The sequence below is a fragment of the Chrysemys picta genome, chromosome 16 (assembly GCF_011386835.1).
Source record: "Chrysemys picta bellii isolate R12L10 chromosome 16, ASM1138683v2, whole genome shotgun sequence".
Taxonomy (NCBI): domain Eukaryota; kingdom Metazoa; phylum Chordata; order Testudines; family Emydidae; genus Chrysemys; species Chrysemys picta.
Genome location: NC_088806.1, coordinates 11,884,795 through 11,904,376, shown reverse-complemented (window position 1 = coordinate 11,904,376; position 19,582 = coordinate 11,884,795). Strand labels below are relative to the sequence as shown.

The window sequence follows — 19,582 nt, the reverse complement described above, 5'->3', positions numbered from 1 at the left end:
TGTGCACTTAACAACCTGGTAATAGGAGGCAGCATCTTTCCTCACAAGCGGATCCACAAGGGTACCTGGGTATCGCCAGCAGACACGACAGAAAACCAGATCGATCATGTCTGTATTAGCAAGAAGTTCAGAAGATCTTTGCAGGATGTTAGAGTTAGAAGAGGAGCAGACGTAGTGTCCGACCATCACTTAGTGGTGGCCAGATTGAAGCTGAAGAAGAACTGGATAGATGCGTCAGATAGAAGAGCGAAGTACAAAGTCAGCCTTCTGAAGGATTATAAGACCAAGGAAGATTTTGGACTGACGCTGAAGTCCGCAACTACATGTAGTACTGAAAAGAGATATCTATTTTTAATAGATACTTGACACTTGGTGTCTTACAGGGATTCTAAGCAGTACCTGAATTTAGTCCCTAATTTCAATCTGTGCCACCAGATTAAAGAAATAAAAGGGCATCTTTGGGGGCGTTATACCTCACTATCGCTACTGATATGTTGTGTGGTTGGTGAAGAATACTACGCCAAAGAAGGGTAAAATTACTCCAAGTAAGGTCAAAGATTTGACCAGAACTCAGGTAGAAATTGCAGGTACTGGTGGTTGATTTTCACACCAGAGATGGAAGCTATGGTGACCTGTGGCCCTGGTAAACTATTTTTACAATCCTGCTCCCTTGTTAAGTGGTACTGGTCACACTCCTAACGGATGCCATAATTAAATTGGGAATAACCGTCCTTTACCATTTGGGTCCAAAGTTTCATGAAGCACAGAGAGAAACAGCTGATTCCTTCAGAGCCATTCTATGCCTATAGGTCTGAATCTGGCTACCTTGTTGGACAAGAAGCACTTCCATGCTGGGCAAATGATGGTAGCCAATGAGGGAATGTATCAGATTCCAAGTTCAGACTGCAGGATTCATGAATGCTAAGTCCAGAGTCTGTGGTTTGGTCTCTTGGATTTGCTATTATGTCTAGTGCATTTGTATCACTTCTCCTACTGCTGCTACTTTGAAGGATTAGCAAGCGTGAAAATAGAGCACAGGTGGGTTATCTCATGATGCAGCCTTCCCACGTAGTCTTCCCATACTTCTGGGAGAAGACCCAGGGAGAAATTAATTCACAGAAATGGAAGGCTCCTAGGTTATTGTAGAATGTGACTTCACACAAAGCTCACTGCGTGGAAATGGGAATTAAGAGAAAACTGCCCTATTGGTTTATATTTTGTAATCGTTGGATAAGTTGTTACCAGCGACAATGAAATTAAACATGAAGTTAATTACTGTCATGGAAGAGGCTGATGATGTGATAACTTTCAGTGTTACAATATAATTCAGGTTTTCTTCTAATTCTCTCCCTGCTGCCTCCTACTGAATAGGAAATGGAGGCTAATCCTGAAATTGAAACCTCACTCCAAAGGAATTAGAGTAGGGGAATATGTGAGAGAAATAGCATGTACGAGAATAGAGACCCAGTATAGACGGTAATTATTTCTATTTCAAATGGAATTTATTATGATAAATTTTAAAATAAATCTTCCCTTAAGAGGAAAATTACTTGAGACAGGATTTGGAACCTTTTACCCAGTTAGAGGGTAACAGCCACAGAGTTCTCCAGGTCTCTTGTTTGCAAAGTAAAGATGTCACATCAGGCAGGAGATGTCAAAATCTAAAATGGTGATGGACGTGTGATGGTAGCTTTTCTGGGTTGGTGTTTGGTTTGGTTTGGTTTCTTAATTTAATTTAAATTTTGTAACCAGTTATTTTTATAGGTGCTGAGGCCCCTTTTCCTTAGGCCTGGCTCTGGAAACCTCCTCAAAACTGGCCTTGTGTTTCTTTCATGTTTGATATCTTTGGGGTTCACACATCCAACATGCGGTTCACAGCAACAGATACTTTGAGAAACCTGCTGGGTTAAGCGGGCCTTTTCCAAACTGACATTGGCCCAAAGTCTGCCTCAGTTCAGCTGGATTGGGACACGTCTGTATCAAAGGAGTGGTTCACAACTGATTTGCCCAGAGACCTCGGGGGAGGTGTGGTAAGATAGGGTAAGCTGGAATCCACAATAGAGTTAAAGGTAAGGCTGACAGACCTTCACCTTGGAGGTCAACAAGCCTGTTTTGTCCATTCCCTCTGATGCATCTGGCACTGGTCACTCTCAGGCAGCACGCTGGGCTAGATGGACAATTAGTCTGACCCAGTATGACCAGTCTTGCGTTCTTCTGTAAGTCATCTATGGCCTTGTCTACACTGGCAAGTTTCTGCCCAGTAAAGCAGCTTTCTGCAGTGTAACGCCCGAGGTGTACACACTGCCAAGCCACTTACTGCGCAGAAACTGAGCAGCTGCAGCGCTGTTTAAAAAAAAAAAAAAAAAAAAGCCACGGCGACGGGAGGTGTACAGCTTCCAGCGCCGGGGCTACAGCGCCACGGTGCCAGTGTAGACACCCTGGTCAATTCCAGTGCTGCGATTGGCCTCCGGGAGGTGTACCACAAACCCTGCTCTCGCCTTTCTGGTCATCGGTTTGAACTCTACTGCACTGCTCTCAGGTGACCAACCATGAATACCCCCCCACTTTAAATTCCTTGGGAATTTTGAAAGTCCCCTTCCTGTTTGCTTGGTGATGCATGCAGTGGTCTCAGCACATCTTTCCAGGTGACCTGCCTGCTACATGCATCAAGCGATCCCTTGCTTGGAGCAATGTTGAAATGCTGGACCTCATCAGCATTTGGGGAGAGGAGGCTGTTGGAGATCTAAGGATTAATATGCTTATTTGCATAGTTAGAAGGTGAACGGCTCTAACAACTTTTGCATTAGCTTCCTCTGCCAGAGGCACCACCAAAGGTGTGATCCTATATCTTTCAACACCAGGTCATCAAAACAGGGTGCGAGTATTAACCAAAGCTTTGCAGCATATAATTGTGTATTACTATATATATATATATATATATATCTTGAATAACTGTGATACAATTATAATTTTGTAATTCTGTTTTACCATTTACTTACTATGTCATCGATTTTAATAAAAAGTCTTTATAACTATACCTGTGTCGGACAATAACAGAGATTTTACTTTTTGTTTGGGTACAGCAAGTTAGATACTTTATTTTTTTTCTATTAATTGCATAGAGGGAGAGAGCTAAACAGGTCTCTTAACAGGTAAACAATTACAGCAAGCATTTATCCCTTTTGTTACAGACAATGAGCAACAGCTGCATTTTGTTTATACATAGGTCATTCTGATATCTTGTTTTGCTCACTAACATAGACTCTCAGTCTACATTCCATATTATCTACACATTATTTACACAAGGTTGCAACAACTTTTTACACAGTTTTTTTCCACTTGCCTTACACATTTCTCGCTTTTACAAATTTCGCATTATTAGGGTTACAGTTAGCCTCACCCTTGCTAACAAACTGTCATGCATTGCCATTCCCTTCCTGTCAGTTCTTTTTTTGCTTCCACACCTGTCTCAGTGTAAGCTTCCTGTCATACCCCCAAAGGTCCTTTTATAAACTCTATAAAGCCTAATTCAAAACAAATTTTATCTTCTAATCAAATTGGCAAGCCTAAACCCATACTAATTAATATCCATAATAATAAGTATTAATATTATCAATTAATTAAAAATTAAGTATATTAATTTAATAAATTAAATCAACACTACTAACACACCCCAAATCAGGCTACACTGTCCAGTCCCAGCTGTGCTTCAGCCACAGAAATTGATACCTATGGACAGATTTCACGATGCATGAGAGAAAGGGGCCATGATTGGGATACACTGCAATGCAGGGTCAAAGTGAAGGAGCTGTGGAACACCTATTACATGGCACGGGAGGCAAACCGCTGCTCCGGTGCTGCACCCACCAGCTCCCGGTTCTACAAAGGGCTGGATGCGAAACTCAGTGGTGACCCCACCTCCACTGTGGATACTTCGGTGGTTCACGTGCCAGCTGACAGTGGACTGAGCCAGGAGGAGGAAATCTTGGATGAGGATTTGGAGGCGGAGGGAGACCCAGAGGCAGAGGATGAGTTGGAGGTCAGAGGTGCATGCAGCCAGGAGTTCTTCTCTACCCTGGAGGAGGTTAGCCAGTCGCAGCTGCCGGAGCTTAGCAAGGTTCAAACAGGAGAGGAGGCCCCTGGTAAGTGGCTTTGATTTGGGGAATCACTGAAGTGAGTTATTGGGGGCAGGAGGGTTGCAGAAAGCAGGCTTGTGTCTGTATGATGTGCGTACTACCACATGCCCAGTCTGAGCGACGGAACAGGGTGTTGATTGACTCCCTCACTTCATGGGAATCTGCACCAGAGATGTTCATGAAACTCTCATGGAGATACAGGGCAATCCAGTTCTTTGGCAGGGCTGCTTTTTTTCTTACCCCATTAAGGGTAACTTTCCTGCACTACTCTGCTGTCATGGGAGGGGCAGGGGAGGGACATAATGGCCCGTGTGGAAGCCACAGTCTTGGAGTAGACCCTCCCTTCATTCCCTGCTCACCCTCAGCAGTGAGATATCTTCCATAATGAACACAGCCTGTAGAAAATGTGGGCATAGGAATGATTAAAAGCCCCCATCCCTACAGTGCTGTCTCTCCCCAAGAGCCACGTGCCCAGTGTACAGTACGGTCCGGGAACAGTGATTTCCCCTGCCCCTGCTGTTACCATTTTGGGGGTCTTGTGGCTCATGTGTGCTTGCCTGGGCTTAGCCAGTTAGTGATAGGTATGTGAACAGTGGCTGTGTTGTACATCACTGCATCAGCGATCTCTGTGTTGCAAACAATACTGCTTCTGTAAAATGTTGCATTTTGGCTTCAGAGATGATCTTGGGAGCCCCGCCTTCCTCTTGGTTATCGCCGGCTGAACAGCTGCACAGAATTAGAAAGCGGCCGTGAAGAACTAAAGAGAACTTTCTGCATGCGGTCATGATGCACTCCCTGGCCAAAAAGCAAGAATTGCAGGAGTGGCCGAACAGTGAGAAGAGGGACCGAAAGGAGAACACGCTGTGTCAGAATGAAGCCACAGAGCAGCTCTTAAATGTTCTGGACGGCCAAGTGGACACGCTCCAGGTGCTACTAGCACTGCAAACCGAGCAGCTCCGCGACCACCCTCCCCTGCATCTGCTGTCGCAAAACTCCTTCCAATGCATCCCCCTGACACCACCAACACACTCTTATCCACCTCCTGGCTCCAGTCTCTACTCGCTGCATTCCACTCCTGCCCCATCACAGTCCAGCCATGTGGATGCCCAGTACACTCAACACCCATCTCTCTGTACTTTATTCCTGCTGAAGTATAGTACATGCTGCACTGTACTCCAAAGGATAACGTTGGATATGATACCTGGACATACACAAATCTTTAACTGTCCTGGGACCCCATCTCCTCATGTGCCCCTCCCTTCCCCCATCCCCCACAGTGCTGATGTGTTGTTGTTTTTGTGTCTCTCCTCCAGTTGTTGTTTTTTTAATAAAAGAATAGTTTTGCTTGAAAGCAATCTTTATTCCATTAATGGAAAGCAAACAGAGCCTTGCAAAGCAACACACAGTTTTCTTAAACCTTCATAGTGCATCGTCTGCAGCAATCACAATCATCTCCTAGCATTACAAGCACTGCACTGAACTCCTGTGAATAGCAACAACTATTAGTGGCTTTTAGCTTCAAATTGCTGCCTCGAGACACCCCTGATCCTTATGGCCCCACGCGTCACCCCTCTAATAGGTCTGGTCTCTGGCTGTTCAAATTCAGCCTCTGGGTGCTGAGCCTCAGCAATCCAACCCTAAATGAAGCTTTCACCCTTCCCTTCACAGATATTATGGGGCGTACAGCATGTGGCTATAAGCATAGGAATATTGTCATTGGCCAGGTCCAGTGGGCCTTTAAACAGCCAAAAGCAAACTCAACTGTCATTCTGCACTTGCTCAACCTGTTGTTGAACAAACTCCTTGCTGCTGTCAAGATACCCCATGTATGGCTTCATAAGCCACGGCATTAAGGGGTAAGTAGGGTCTCCCAGGATCACAATGGGCATTTCAACTTCACCTAAAGTGATCTTCTGGTCAGGGAAGAAAGTCCCTGCTTTCAGCTTCCTGAATAGGCCAGTGTTCTGAAAGATGTGAGCAGCATGCACCTTTCCGGATCAGTCTGTGTTAATGTCCGTGAAATGCCCACAGTCATCCACAAGTGCCTGGAGAACCATAGAAAAATACCTTGTCATTAATGTACTCGGTGGCTAGGTAGTCAGGTGCCAGAATTGGAATATGCGTGCCATCTATCCCCCTCCGCAGTTAGAGAAGCCTATTTATGCAAAGCCATTCACTATCTCACACATGTTTCCCAGAGTCTCAGTCTTTCAGAGAGAATGCAATTAATGGCCCTGTACACTTGTCAACAGGCATCCAATGGTCGACTTTCCCACTCCGAACTGGTTAGCGACTGATTGGTAGTAGGCTGGCGTAGCCAGCTTCCACAGTGCAGTTGCCACGCGCGTCTCCAATGGCAGGGCAGCTCTCATTCTCGTGTCCTTGTACTGCAGGGCTGCTTCGAGCTCATCACATAGTCCCATGAATGTGGCTTTCCTCATCCAAAACCTCTGCAGTCACTGCTCATCATCCCAGATGTGCATCACGATGTGATCCCAACACTCAGTGCTTATTTCCTGAGCCCAAAAATGGCGTTCCCTTGTGGTCAGCACCTCCGTGAATGCCACAAGCAATCTCGTGTCGTAGCTACTGCGTGTGGCGAGATCAATGTCAAACTCCTCTTGCCTTTGTAGTTTAAGGAATAACTTTACTGCCACTCGTGATGTTGTTAGTAAGTATGGGATCCATTCCTATAGACCGAATAGGCAGAGCGTGTAGTACACAAATCATTGAAAGATGGCACCAAATGAGTTTCTGCTGTATTAATCTGATGGTTTGACTAAATTGATGACTTGATTCCAATGCAATATCCTTCTTAACTCATTGAGTTACAGATTTGACCTGAACTTTGTCACTGTATTCTTTAACCCTTACTGAGTGGTGTCTATAGTCATTTAGCCTTAGTGATGTGTGCTCTTGGATTTATTTGTTCGTGTTAATAAAACGTAACTGGAATATTGAGTCATTTCTTTCAATAAGCAACAGGGGCTGGAAATTTTATTTGTAGATTTCCCTTTAATTCAATCTCAATTTTCTTCATTTCATACTGTCCTAAGTTAAGGAATGTGCAGCAGCAGAAACTGACACAAGCCTTTTGTTGCCCCATTCTGTGCCCATCCAGCAGGAGTAGAGAACAAACACCTCCTGGGGTGGGGATTGTCACACTGAACTGTATATACAGAGGCATATTCCCAAGCTTTGCTGTCTGTCTCAAATCCTGGCATAAGGGTGACACCTACAGCCGCTTGTAATCATGCCTGGCAGGAAGGAGACCCCTATGTTCATTCCCTGGGGAGGCAGGGGGATCTGGGAGACCCTGGACACTGGGGGATATTTACCCAGAGCTCAGGAGCAATCTACTCAGGGGTGATGCAGGAGAAAAGAGCTGGGCGCTGCTTTCCCCACATTTCTCCTTACCCCTTTCAGTCTCTTCACTCTCCCTTTCTTCTCCCTTCCCCAACCCTCTGGCAGGGAGAGTTGGTCACTTCCCTGCTCCCAGGGCTGCTCACTCTCCCGTAGCTGGATTGGCCCCTGTGAGTGCTAATAGGAGCGAGAGCCTGGGTGCGGGTCAGTCCCTGCAGCGGCTCTGGGAAACACAGAGGCAGGAGGAGGAGCAGAGATGGGGGTGCTGTAGGAGACTTGATTCAGTGATATTGGAGCATAAGCTTTCATGGGTGAGATGATGAAGTGGGCATTCACTCATGAAAGGTTATGCTCCAATCTGTCTGTTAGTCTATAAGGTGCCACAGGACTCTTTGTCGCTTTTTACAGATCCAGACTAACACAGCTACCCCCTGATACTTCATTCAGTGAAATAGTTTATAGAACCAAAGAATCCCCTATCAGTGTATCTGGCTGCATAAAGTCTCACAGAAGTTCACCAATTTGTCTTATCTGCTGCTGGGATTCCCTGAATTACTTTTATCACTTCGTCATTTAGCATTATTATTGTGCAGATGCAGGTCGTGCTATTTAATTTATATTTTACCAACAAGTCCTCCTCGAAAATATGCAGCAGTAAGAAATTGCTGGTTTTAGCATTGACATCTGTGTTTCTGGTATTGCACTTGCTCTATTTTTTTTTTACTAAAAAGCAACAGAGGGTCCTGTGGCACTTTTGAGACTAACAGTCTTCTGTTAGTCTCAAAGGTGCCACAGGACCCTCTGTTGCTTTTTACAGATTCAGACTAACACGGCTACCCCTCTAATATTTTTTTACTGTGATTTCTAATTTGGAATTTGGAATTCAAACTTTTTCTTCTTATTTTTAGAGCAGATGTTGATTCTGCTGGATCATCTGACTTCCAGCCTGACTGAATTTCTGGGCTGGTCTCAAAAAAATTTTTTTGTTCAATCCACCAATGGTGTTTGTCTTTTGCAACTGCTATTTTGCCTCTCAATCCAGCCCTTAATTTTTTTCCGCATGCCATTACTTGTGTAGAAATTGATCCATAAATATTCAATAAAGGCTGTATAGTCTCTCATGTAACATCCTTGTCAAAGGCAAAAATCGATTGTAATTTTTGCTGAACATTAGAGCTGCTGTAGTGGGTCAGACGACTAGTCCATCTAGTACAGGATCCTGTCTTCTGACAGCGGCCAGTGCCAGGTGCTTCTGAGGGAATGAACAAAACAGGTGATCACTGAGTGACCCATCCTGGCAGTCAGAGGTTTAGGGAAACCCAGAGCATGGGGATGCACTCCTGGTTCTCTTGGCTAATACCTGATGCACCTAGCCTGAGGGACTGATCTAATTCTTTGTTAAACCCATTTATAGTTTTGTCCTTCAAAACATAATGAGCACACATCTACAACCCCAAGAGGGCTTGACAACCACAAGAATTCTAAAAACATGAGTTATAGACCCTGAGGTCAAGAAACTTTTAATTAATACATGATATTTTGTTCTTATGTGCCTCTTTGAGCCTGAGCCTTTAGGGCTTTGAGGAGGGGGTTGGACTAGATGAGCTCCTGAGATCCCTTCCAAGCCTGATATTCTATGGTGCCATAAGGCCACTTCCACAAAAGCTGGAGCTAAACACCTGCATGAATCTTGGTCTACCCTCATACTTCTCCTGTTACCTCTCCCAAACCTTTCACATACCTTAGCCCATATCTACACTACAAGCCTATGTTAACTCAAGTTATGTCAGCCTAGTCTCGGTAGGGGTACTGTGTCACTTCTGTGGCTGACTTGTGCTCTTGTAATAAATCAAATAGAACTGTAATGGGGATAAATTACACCAGCATAGAAGTATATTGAATGCGAACCCTACAGAAATTAAAAATTTAAATTATCCTCCACTTGTCCCACTAAAATGAATCCAACCCACAGGTCACTTGGGCAGAAGTATCAGTGTCAGGATGCTACATTTTGAACACAGCAAATTAAGCTGCAAAATAAATGATGTTTAAGTGACCTCACTCTATTTTTACAATCCTATATTAAGAGGCAATTTTTATATTTGGAAGCTGAAGACTTTATGCTTCCATCCTCCACCACTATCACGTTTTAGCAAATTAGGACAAGTCATCAAATAAGAACAAGCGTAGGAATCAGTAACTGCTATTGGTATCAATTCGCTATCTCTGTACCAGAAGGTGGGAAAGGTGAGAAGTACCAAATTAGGACAAGTTAGCAAATAGGAAGAACCATAGGTATCACAGTAGCTGCTACTGGTGGCAAATTACAGCAGATCACAGTTTTTTATGATCTCTTACATATGAGTCACTGCTAGAGGTAGCAAATTCCTACAGGTAGCAGTTTCTCGCACCACACCTGCACAGCTCTGTTCCCGGGCTTTTCTTCAGCTCTTGCTCTCTCCTTATCTCGGCCCCACTCTGGCCCAGGTAGTTCCAGCTCACATGGAGAATGTGACCCCCTGGCCTGGTGACCCCCTGTGACGGGTTGGATCACAGAAACCCCCTTGGGAGCTGCCACCCAATGTGCAAAGACCACCCCTGCTCCTGTTTTCCCTGCCAGCTCAGGACTCCAGCCCCGTCTTGCTGAACCAGACACTCCCGTCTGGCTCCAGACACAGACCCAGGGTCTGAATCACTTGTCCCAAAGCTGCAAGTTTACCTGAAATAAGCTCACAGAAGTGTGCTCGTCTCTAGCACTCAGATGCCCAACTCCCAATGGGGTCTAAACCCAGATAAATCCGTTTTACCCTGCATAAAGCTTATGCAGGGCAAACTCAAATTGTTCACCCTCTATAACACTGATAGAGAGATATGCACAGTTGTTTGCTCCCCCAGGTATTAATACATATTCTGAGTAAATTACTAAATAAAAAGTGATTTTATTAAATACAGACAGTAGGATTTAAGTGGTTCCAAGTAGTAACAGACAGAACAAAGTAAGTCACCAAGTAAAATAAAATAAAATGCGCAAATCTATGTCTAATCAAACTGAATACAGATAATTTCATCCTCAGAGATGCTTCAGTAAGTTTTTTCTCAGACTGGACACCTTCCAGGCCTGGGCACAATTCTTTCCCCTGGTACAGCTCTTGTTGCAGCTCAGGTGATAGCTAGGGGATTCTTCATGATGGCTCCTCTCTCTGTTCTCTTCCACTCCTTTATATATCTTTTGCATAAGGCGGGAACCGTTTGTCCCTCTGGGTTTCCACCCCCCCTCCACTGGAAAAGCACCAGGCTAAAGATGGATTCCAGTTCAGGTGACATGATCACATGTCACTGCAAGACTTCATTGCCCACTTGTCAGCACACACATATACAGGAAGACTAACAGGTAAACACAGCCATCTGCAGACAATGGTCCTTGTTAATGGGAGTCATCAAGATTCCAAACCATCATTAATGGCCCACATAATTACAATAGGCCCTCAGAGTTATATTTTATATTTCCAGTTTTAGATACAAGAGTGGTACATTTATACAACTGGGATGATCACACTCAGTAGATTATAAGCTTTGTAATGATACCTTACAAGAGACCTTCTGCATGAAGCATATTCCAGTTACATTATATTCACTTATATTTTTATAAAACCATATAGACTGCACAACGTCACACCCCCTCATTAGACTGTCAGGGTGAGCTGGAGCTTTGGCCTCTCCCCATTGCCCCTGGGGACTGTCAGTCTCAGGGTCCTGATTTCCCATAGACCTTTCCCCTTCATTTTGGTAGGGAACCAGCCAACCAAAAAACCCCACTAAGTTTTAGTAAGGGGCCAACAGTTCCCTTACACAAGCCAGCCCCATGAGGGTCACAGGTGTCCAGAGAAAACAGCACAAGCTGGCTCAGTGGTGTAACAGTCAGCACTCGGGACTCTGAATCCATGTCTTTGGAAAAGGCGGACACTGTTTCTCAGATCATCTACTGAGGGACGGAGACATTCTGGGCACAAGAAGTCGAGTCCCCAGAGAGGTGTGAGTCTTAATTCTGTGGAGCCAGGTGCAGGACTTTGGCAGGGAGGCTCAGACATGGGGGATCGGGGTGCAGCGAATGGGCCAGCTGTCTAGGGGTATGTCTACACTACGAAATTAGGTCGAATTAATAGAAGCTGTTTTTATAGAAATCGGTTGTATACAGCCAATTGTGTGTGTCCCCACATAAAATGCTCTAAGTGCTCTCGTTGGCGGACCGCGTCCACAGTACCGAGGCTAGCGTCGACTTCCGGAGCATTGCACTATGGGTAGCTATCCCACAGTTCCCGCAGTCTCCGCTGCCCATTGGAATTCTGGGTTGAGAGTCCAATGCCTGGATGATGCAAAACAGTGTCGCGGGACGTTCTGGGTACATGTCGTCAGGACCCTCCCCCTCCGTCAGAGCAACGGCAGACAATAGATTCGCGCCTTTTTACCTGGGTTACCTGTGCAGACAACATACCACGGCAAACATGGAGCCCGCTCAGCTCACCGTCACCATATGTCCTCTGGGTGCCGGCAGACGTGGGACTGCATTGCCACACAGCAGCAGCAGCAACTAACTGCCTTTTGGCAGTAGACGGTACAGCATGACTGGTAGTGTTCATTGGCGATCTGGGTGCTGGCAGCCGTAGGGCTGCATTGCACCAGCCCCTTGCCTTTTGCCAGCAGATGGTGTATTACGACTGGTAACTGTCCTATTACAAGTTGGATCATTGCACATTAGCAGAGTCTTCCCTGAGCAGCAGATCGTGCAATAGGCCTGAAGGCCATTGTAGTACACTAACCGCCAAGCGCCCAGTATTTGCTGCCAAGCACCCAGAAGATGCCGAGGGCTATCAGTCATGCTGCACCATCGTCTTAAGATGTAAAAAATAGATTTGTTCTGTATTCATTTGCTTCCCCCTCCCTCTGTCAAATCAATGGCCTGCTAAACGCAGGGTTTTCAGTTTAATCTTTGGGGGGAAAATTCTGTGTGACAGTTGTTTGTGTTTCTCCCTGATGCACAGCCACATTTCTTGATTTTAATTCCCTGTACCTGTATGTCATGTCATCACTCGGCCCGCCCTCCCGCCCTCCTTCCCCTTGGCCATCAGATACTAGTTTCGCGCCTTTTTTCAGACCAGGCGCCATAGCTAGCACTGGGATCATGGAGCCCGCTCAGATCACCGCGGCAATTCTGAGCATTATGAACACCACGCGCATTGTCCTGGAGTATATGCAGAGCCAGGACATGCCAAGGCGAAACCCGGACCAGCCGAGGAGGCTATTGCAGCGTGGCGAAGAGAGTGATGAGGAAATTGACATGGACATAGACCTCTCACAAGGCACAGGCCCCAGCAATGTGGAAATCATGGTGTTACTAGGGCAGGTTCATGGCGTGAAACGCCGATTCTGGGCCCGGGAAACAAGCACAGACTGGTGGGACCGCACAGTGTTGCAGGTGTGGGACGATTCCCAGTGGCTGTGAAACTTTTGCATGCGTAAGGGCACTTTCATGGAACTTTGTGACTTGCTTTCCCCTGCCCTGAAGCGCCAGAATACCAGGATGAGAGCAGCCCTCACAGTTGAGAAGCGAGTGGCGATAGCCCTGTGGAAGCTTGCAACGCCAGACAGCTACCGGTCAGTCGGGAATCAATTTGGAGTGGGCAAATCTACTGTGGGGGCTGCTGTGATCCAAGTTACCAGGGCAATGAAAGACCTGGTGATATCAAGGGTAGTGACTCTGGGCAACGTGCAGGCAATAGTGGATGGTTTTGCTGAAATGGGATTCCCAAACTGTGGTTGGGCCATAGATGGAACCCATATCCCTATCTTGGCACCAGAGCACCAAGCCACCGAGTACATAAACCGTAAGGGGTACTTTTCAATGTTGCTGCAAGCCCAGGAAGATCACAAGGTACATGATGCTCACGTCTTCAGGCACTCTGGTCTGTTTCGAAAGCTGGAGGAAGGGACTTTCTTCCCTGACCAGAAAGTAACCATTGGGGATGTTGAAATGCCTGTCGTGATCCTTGGGGACTCAGCCTAACCCTTAATGCCATGGCTCATGAAGCCATACACAGGCAGGCTGGACAGGAGTCAGGACCTGTTCAACTATAGGCTGAGCAAGTTCCGAATGGTGGTGGAATGTGCATTTGGATGTTTAAAAGCGCGCTGGCGCAGCTTACTGACTCGCTCAGACCTCAGCGAAAAGAATATCCCCATTGTTATTGCTGCTTGCTGTGCGCTCCACAATATCTGTGAGAGTAAGGGGGAGACATTTATGGCGGGGTGGGAGGTTGAGGCAACTCGCCTGGCGGCTGATTACGCGCAGCCAGACACCAGGGCGGTTAGAGGAGCACAGCAGGGCGTGGTGCGCATCAGAGAAGCTTTGAAAATGAGTTTTGTGACTGGCCAGGCTACGGTGTGAAACTTCTGTTTGTTTCTCCTTTATGAACTGTCCGCGCCCCCCACCTGGTTCACTCTACTTCCCTGTAAACCAACCCCTCCCCACTTTGAGCACCGCTTGCAGAGGCAATAAAGTGATTGTTTTTTTACATTCATGCATTCTTTATTAATTCCTCACACAAATAGGGGGATAATTGCCAAGGTAGCCTGGGATGGGTGGGGGAGGAGGGATGGAAAAGGACACACTGCATTTTAAAACTTTAACTCTTATTGAAGGCCAGCCTTCTGATGCTTGGGCAATCATCTGGGGTGGAGTGACTGGGTGGCCAGAGGCCCCCCCACCGTGTTCTTGGGTGTCTGGGTGAGGAGGCCATGGAACTTGGGGAGGAGGGCTGTTGGTTACACAGGGGCTGTAGCGGCGGTCTCTGCTCCTGCTGCCTTTCCTGCAGCTCAACCATACGCTGGAGCATATCAGTTTGATGCTCCAGCAGACGGAGCATTGACTCTTGCCGTCCGTCTGCAAGCTGACGCCACCTATCATCTTCAGCCCGCCACTTGCTCTTTTCATCCCGCCATTCAGCCTGCCACCTCTCCTCTCATTCATATTGTGCTTTTCTCATGTCTGACATTGACTGCCTCCACGCATTCGGCTGTGCTCTATCAGCGTGGGAGGACATCTGGAGCTCCGTGAACATATCGTCCCGCGTCCTAGGTTTTCTCTTTCTAATGTTCACTAGCCTCTGCGAAGGAGAAACATTTGCAGCTGGTGGAGAAGGGAGAGGTGGTTAAAAAAGACACATTTTAGAGAACAATGGGTACACTCTTTCGTTACAAGGTCGCATTTTTCCTCTGCCTGCCGGTTTGGTATGAGAGATCACTCACGCAGTGCCAGGCAACAGATTTTGGCTTGCAGCCAGCCATGGTAATCCACAGTTTTTTTGGCTTTTTTAACCTTCTTAACATGTGGGAATGGTTTCAAACAGCAGCGCATTTCCCATATCAAGGATGAATTGGGTTGGCCATTTAAAATGGGTTTTTCCAATGTAAAAGGAGGGGCTGCGGTTTCCGGGTTAACATGCAGCACAAACCCAAGTAACCCCCCCCACACACACACACACACGATTCTCTGGGATGATCACTTCACCCCTCCCCGCACCGCGTGGTTAACAGCGGGGAACACTTCTGTTCAGAAGAGCAGGAACGGGCACCTCTGAATGTCCCCTTAATAAAATCACCCCATTTCAACCAGGTGACCGTGAATGATATCACTCCCCTGAGGATAACAAAGAGAGATAAGGAATGGATGTTGTCTGCATGCCAGCAAACACCGGGACCATACGCTGCCATGCTTTGTTATGCAATGATTCCAGACTACGTGCTACTGGCCTGGCGTGCTAAAGTGTCCTACCACGGCGGACGGGATAAGGCAGCCCTCCCCAGAACCTTTTGCAAAGGCTTTGGGAGTACATGAAGGAGAGCTTTCTGGAGATGTCCCTGGAGGATTTCCGCTCCATCCCCATACACGTTAACAGACTTTTCCAGTAGCTGTACTGGCCGCGATTGCCAGGGCAAATCAATCATTAAACACGCTTGCTTTTAAACCATGTGTAATATTTACAAAGGTACACTCACCAGAGGTCTCCTGTGTGCCCTCAGGGTCTTGGGTGAGTTTGGGGGTTACTGGTTCCAGGTCCAGGATGACAAACATATCCTGGCTGTTGGGGAAACCGGTTTCTCCGCTTCCTTGCTGCTGTGAGGTACCTACATTATCTCCATCCTCATCTTCCTCGTTCCCCGAACCCTCTTCCCCGTGTGTTTCTCCATTGACGGAGTCATAGCACACAGTTGGGGTAGTGGTGGCTGCACCCCCTAGAATGGCATGCAGCTCCGTGTAGAAGCGGGAAGTTTGCGGCTCTGCCCCGGACCTTCCATTTGCTTCTCTGGCTTTTTGGTAGGCTTGCCGTAGCTCCTTAATTTTCACGCGGCACTGCTGTGTGTCCCTGTTATGGCTTCGGTCCTTCATGGCCTTGGAGACCTTTTCTAATACTTTGCCATTTCTTTTACTGCTACGGAGTTCAGCTAGCACTGATTCATCTCCCCATATGGCGAGCAGATCCCGTACCTCCCGTTCGGTCCATGCTGGAGCTCTTTTGCGATCCTGGGACTCCATCACGGTTACCTGTGCTGATGAGCTCTGCGTGGTCACCTGTGCTCTCCATGCTGAGCAAACAGGAAATGAAATTCAAATGTTCGCGGGTCTTTTCCTGTCTACCTGGTCAGTGCATCTGAGTTGAGAGTGCTGTCCAGAGCAGTCACAATGAAGCACTGTGGGATAGCTCCTGGAGGCCAATAACGTCGAAGTCCATCCACACTACCCCAATTCCGACCCACAAAGGCCGATTTTATCGCTAATCCCCTCGTCGAAGGTGGTGTAAAGAAACTGGTTTAAAGGGCCCTTTAAGATGAAAGAAAGGGCTTCGTCATGTGAACGTGTCCAGGCATAATTCGATTTAACGCTGCTAAAGTCGACCTGAACCCGTAGTGTAGACCAGGCCCTAGGTGTGGAGATTTAGTAGCACTGAGGCCCAGGAGGGAAGAGAAGGAGGAACCCTGCTGATGGGCAGTGGCTGTGGAGAAAAAGAGGAAGGGTTCCTGGGACTTTCCCCCTCTTTTACCTGCCTGCTTGCTGTTGTGGTGGAAGGGGACAGATGCTCCCAGGAAGCCTGTTTTGTTAGTTCCCTCTGGGGCACCTGGCATTGGCCACTGTCAGAGGACAGGATACTGGGCTAGATGGACCTTTGGTCTGACCCAGTCTGGAAGTTCTTATGGGGTTTGCCAAGGTCACCTATGGATCTTCTCTTTGTGTCTCTGAATGCTCTACGGGGCTGCATAAGCTGCAACAAGTTTCTGGTCTTGGGTTTGATCTTGAGAAACAGGATTGTAGGCAAGGCAGGGATCAAAGGGTCTCACGCCTGACCGCCAGCAGCCGTGCAGGTCACGAGCAACGAGCCCATGATAACTGGTAAATGTGGTGCATGAATGAGCCCAAACTAGAAGGTTTCTTGTTGGCCTCAAAAGGTCATTGCTCAAAGGGAGCTGTTTGGTGTGATGAAAAGAGTGACCCATGTATGGGCTCGACTAGCTTGGGGAGTCTTGCACTGCAGGGGTTGGGGGAGTTAATATGTGGTTGGGAGAATTCCACAGCCATAAAATCTCCTCCCTGGGTTTGTAATGTCAGGCTGCAGCAAACAAGTCCCTCTATGTGTGAGGAGGAGGGGCTGTGATGGGGGGGGGGGTCCATTGGAATGTCAGTGTGAGGGGAGGGGCTATGAGGGGGAGGGATATGGAGTGTCTCTGTGAGGGGGAGGGGCTGTGAGGATAGAGTCACCTCCAGGCAGCAGGAGTCCCCTGATATGGGGGTTTACTGCCCCCTCTCCCCAGGTACTTTGGGGGGCCCTAGGGCCCAGCATGGAGCTGCTGTCCCTGCAGGGTCCCTGGGAGTCACAAAGGGGTGAGGTGAAGTTACTGCCCCATCTGTGCTGTGGCCGGGGCTCCAGGCCCCCACCCCAACACAGGGGCCCCCACAAAGTTAAGTTGCTTCAAATTCAGCCCAGGGCAGTCAGGCTCAGATTTCAGCTTTCTGCCCTGAGCCCCAGCAAATCTAACGCCGGCCCTGCTTTCTGAGTTATTTTGGTGGGTCCCCCCAAAACCTGCTCACTGCCCCCTCAACCAGGGACCCCTGGTTGAGAACCAATGCCTGGGAGCTCTGTTTAGCAGGAGGGAGCAAAGCTGCTGCCTTTCCTGATGGCTGAACTCAGGCCCCTGAGGGTAGGATATCTGGGCACGGCCAGCTGCACCAGGAGAGCTCCCCGAGCAGCTGCCTGGCCTCAGGGACAGTCTGAGCCTGCAGGGCCCCAGGGGGCAATGAAGCAGCTGGGTCAGGCTGGGCACCTCGATTCCCAGAGAACGGCCCTGGCTCCCTGCTCAGCAGCAAAGAATAATTTCTCCCCCGTTTCCCAATAAATCAGCCTGGAGCTAAGTGCAGAGCTGGGGCTTTCTCCTTTCACTCCTGCTGGGGAATGTAGGGGTCCCGAGGGCATTTCTAGGAGAGCATTTGGGACTCAACTGGGGGAACCAGCCTTTCATTGCAGAACGCTCAAGTTCTGACGACATCTTTATTTACAATTTTTTATAATGTGATATAATCCTTCAATCCCAGTGTCACCATCAATAACATGGCTTGGTCAGCCTGGTGGGATATCATGGGTAAAACTAACCAGCTCTTCAAATCCAAGAGAGTGGAGATAAATCACCTCTCAGAGTCAATGCGGGGTCATCAATAGGCAGAGGGCGGGCCAAATCGCTTTTCAATGGACCCCAACATCTATTTATTTCCTTATTAGCATTATTTTTTTTTTATTTTTTTTTATTTTATTTTCTTCTCTGGAGTCTGGACTTCGACTAGACCTTGACTAACAATTTTGGACCTTGACAAAAAAGAATGGCTTACCCCTAACAATGGGGTTATGTTACCTTCCTTATGTCCTGGCGCCATCTTGTGGCCATTTCCTTTCCCTCCTTTCGGTGAAAAGCTTTGAGCTTTTGTGGGGTCCGACAAACACCCTGAAGATGAGGCAGCATCCCTGTCAAAAAAATAATCTCCCGTCTTCACTTGAGTGACAGCCTGAATCGTTCCTTATCCGGGTAGAGCCCAAAGATTGTCATCATCAGGAGAAACAAACCATTCTGTACATAGCAGGAACCAACACAAAATGTGCTTTAAAAGGAGCTGTCTCCTGCCTGCTGGGGTGAAATTTGTCATTATGGTCATAGATTTTCATTTCATTTCTCGGAGGGTGGAGATGAGATTGGTGCTACCTCAGGCTAGGACAGGAGTGGGCAAATCTTTTGGCCTGAGGGCCACATTGGGGTTGCAAAAGTGTATGGAGGGCCAGGCAGGGAAGGCTGTGCATCCCCAAACAGCCTGACCCCACCCCCTATCCACTCCTTCCCACTTCCTGCCCCCTGACTGCCACCCTCACAACCCCCAACTCATCCAACCCCCCGTGCGCCTTGTCACCGACAGGCCCCTTCTGGGACCCACCACCCCTAACTGTCCCCCTGGGATCCCACCCCCTATCCAACCACCCCTGCTCCCTGTCCCCTGACTGCCCTGACCCCTATCCACACCCCCTGACAGGCCCCCCCGGGACTCCCAACCCCCCAATTCCCCATCCCCTGACCACCACCCCCAGAACCTCCGCCTCATCCAACCACCCCCTGTTCCCTGACTGCCCCCCAGTAAACCCCACTCCCTGCCCTCTTACCATGCCGGAACCAGCCACGCCATCTTGCTGACCGGCAGGAGTGGCGTGCCAGAGCGCTGGCAGTGCAGCGAGGTGAGGCTGCGGGGGATGGGGGACAGCAGGGGAGGGGGGAAGGCGAGCCTTCCTGGCCTGGAGCTCAAGGGCTGAGCAGGAAAGCCCTGCAGGCTGGACATGGCCCGCAGGCCGTAATTTGCCCACCTCTGGGGTAGGATGTAGATCCCATGTTCCCATCTGTCTGTCATCCTGGGAACCTGTCTCTGCTCACAGGCTGCCTCCAGCCTGTCCAGCCACCTCCTGAGCTCTGTGGGGGTGAGTCATTGGGCATAAGTGGCACCT

At 48.0% G+C, this 19,582-nt stretch overlaps 2 protein-coding genes across 5 annotated transcripts in view; both read left to right on the top strand.

Annotated features, from left to right (window-relative positions):
* Positions 1 to 7,091, top strand: part of LOC122172135 (zinc finger protein 271-like) — a 29,427-nt gene extending 22,336 nt beyond the window's left edge. For all 4 annotated transcript variants that reach the window (XM_065569687.1, XM_065569689.1, XM_065569688.1 and 1 more), the window contains one exon: positions 6,530 to 7,091. In XM_065569687.1, the coding sequence (XP_065425759.1) occupies positions 6,530 to 6,561 (32 nt within the window). In that variant the 3' untranslated portion in view covers positions 6,562 to 7,091. The remainder of the gene's footprint in view (positions 1 to 6,529) is intronic.
* LOC135975945 (uncharacterized) overlaps positions 1 to 19,582 on the top strand; it is a 101,261-nt gene that overhangs the window by 40,505 nt on the left and 41,174 nt on the right. The gene's annotated exons all lie outside the window — the stretch shown is intronic.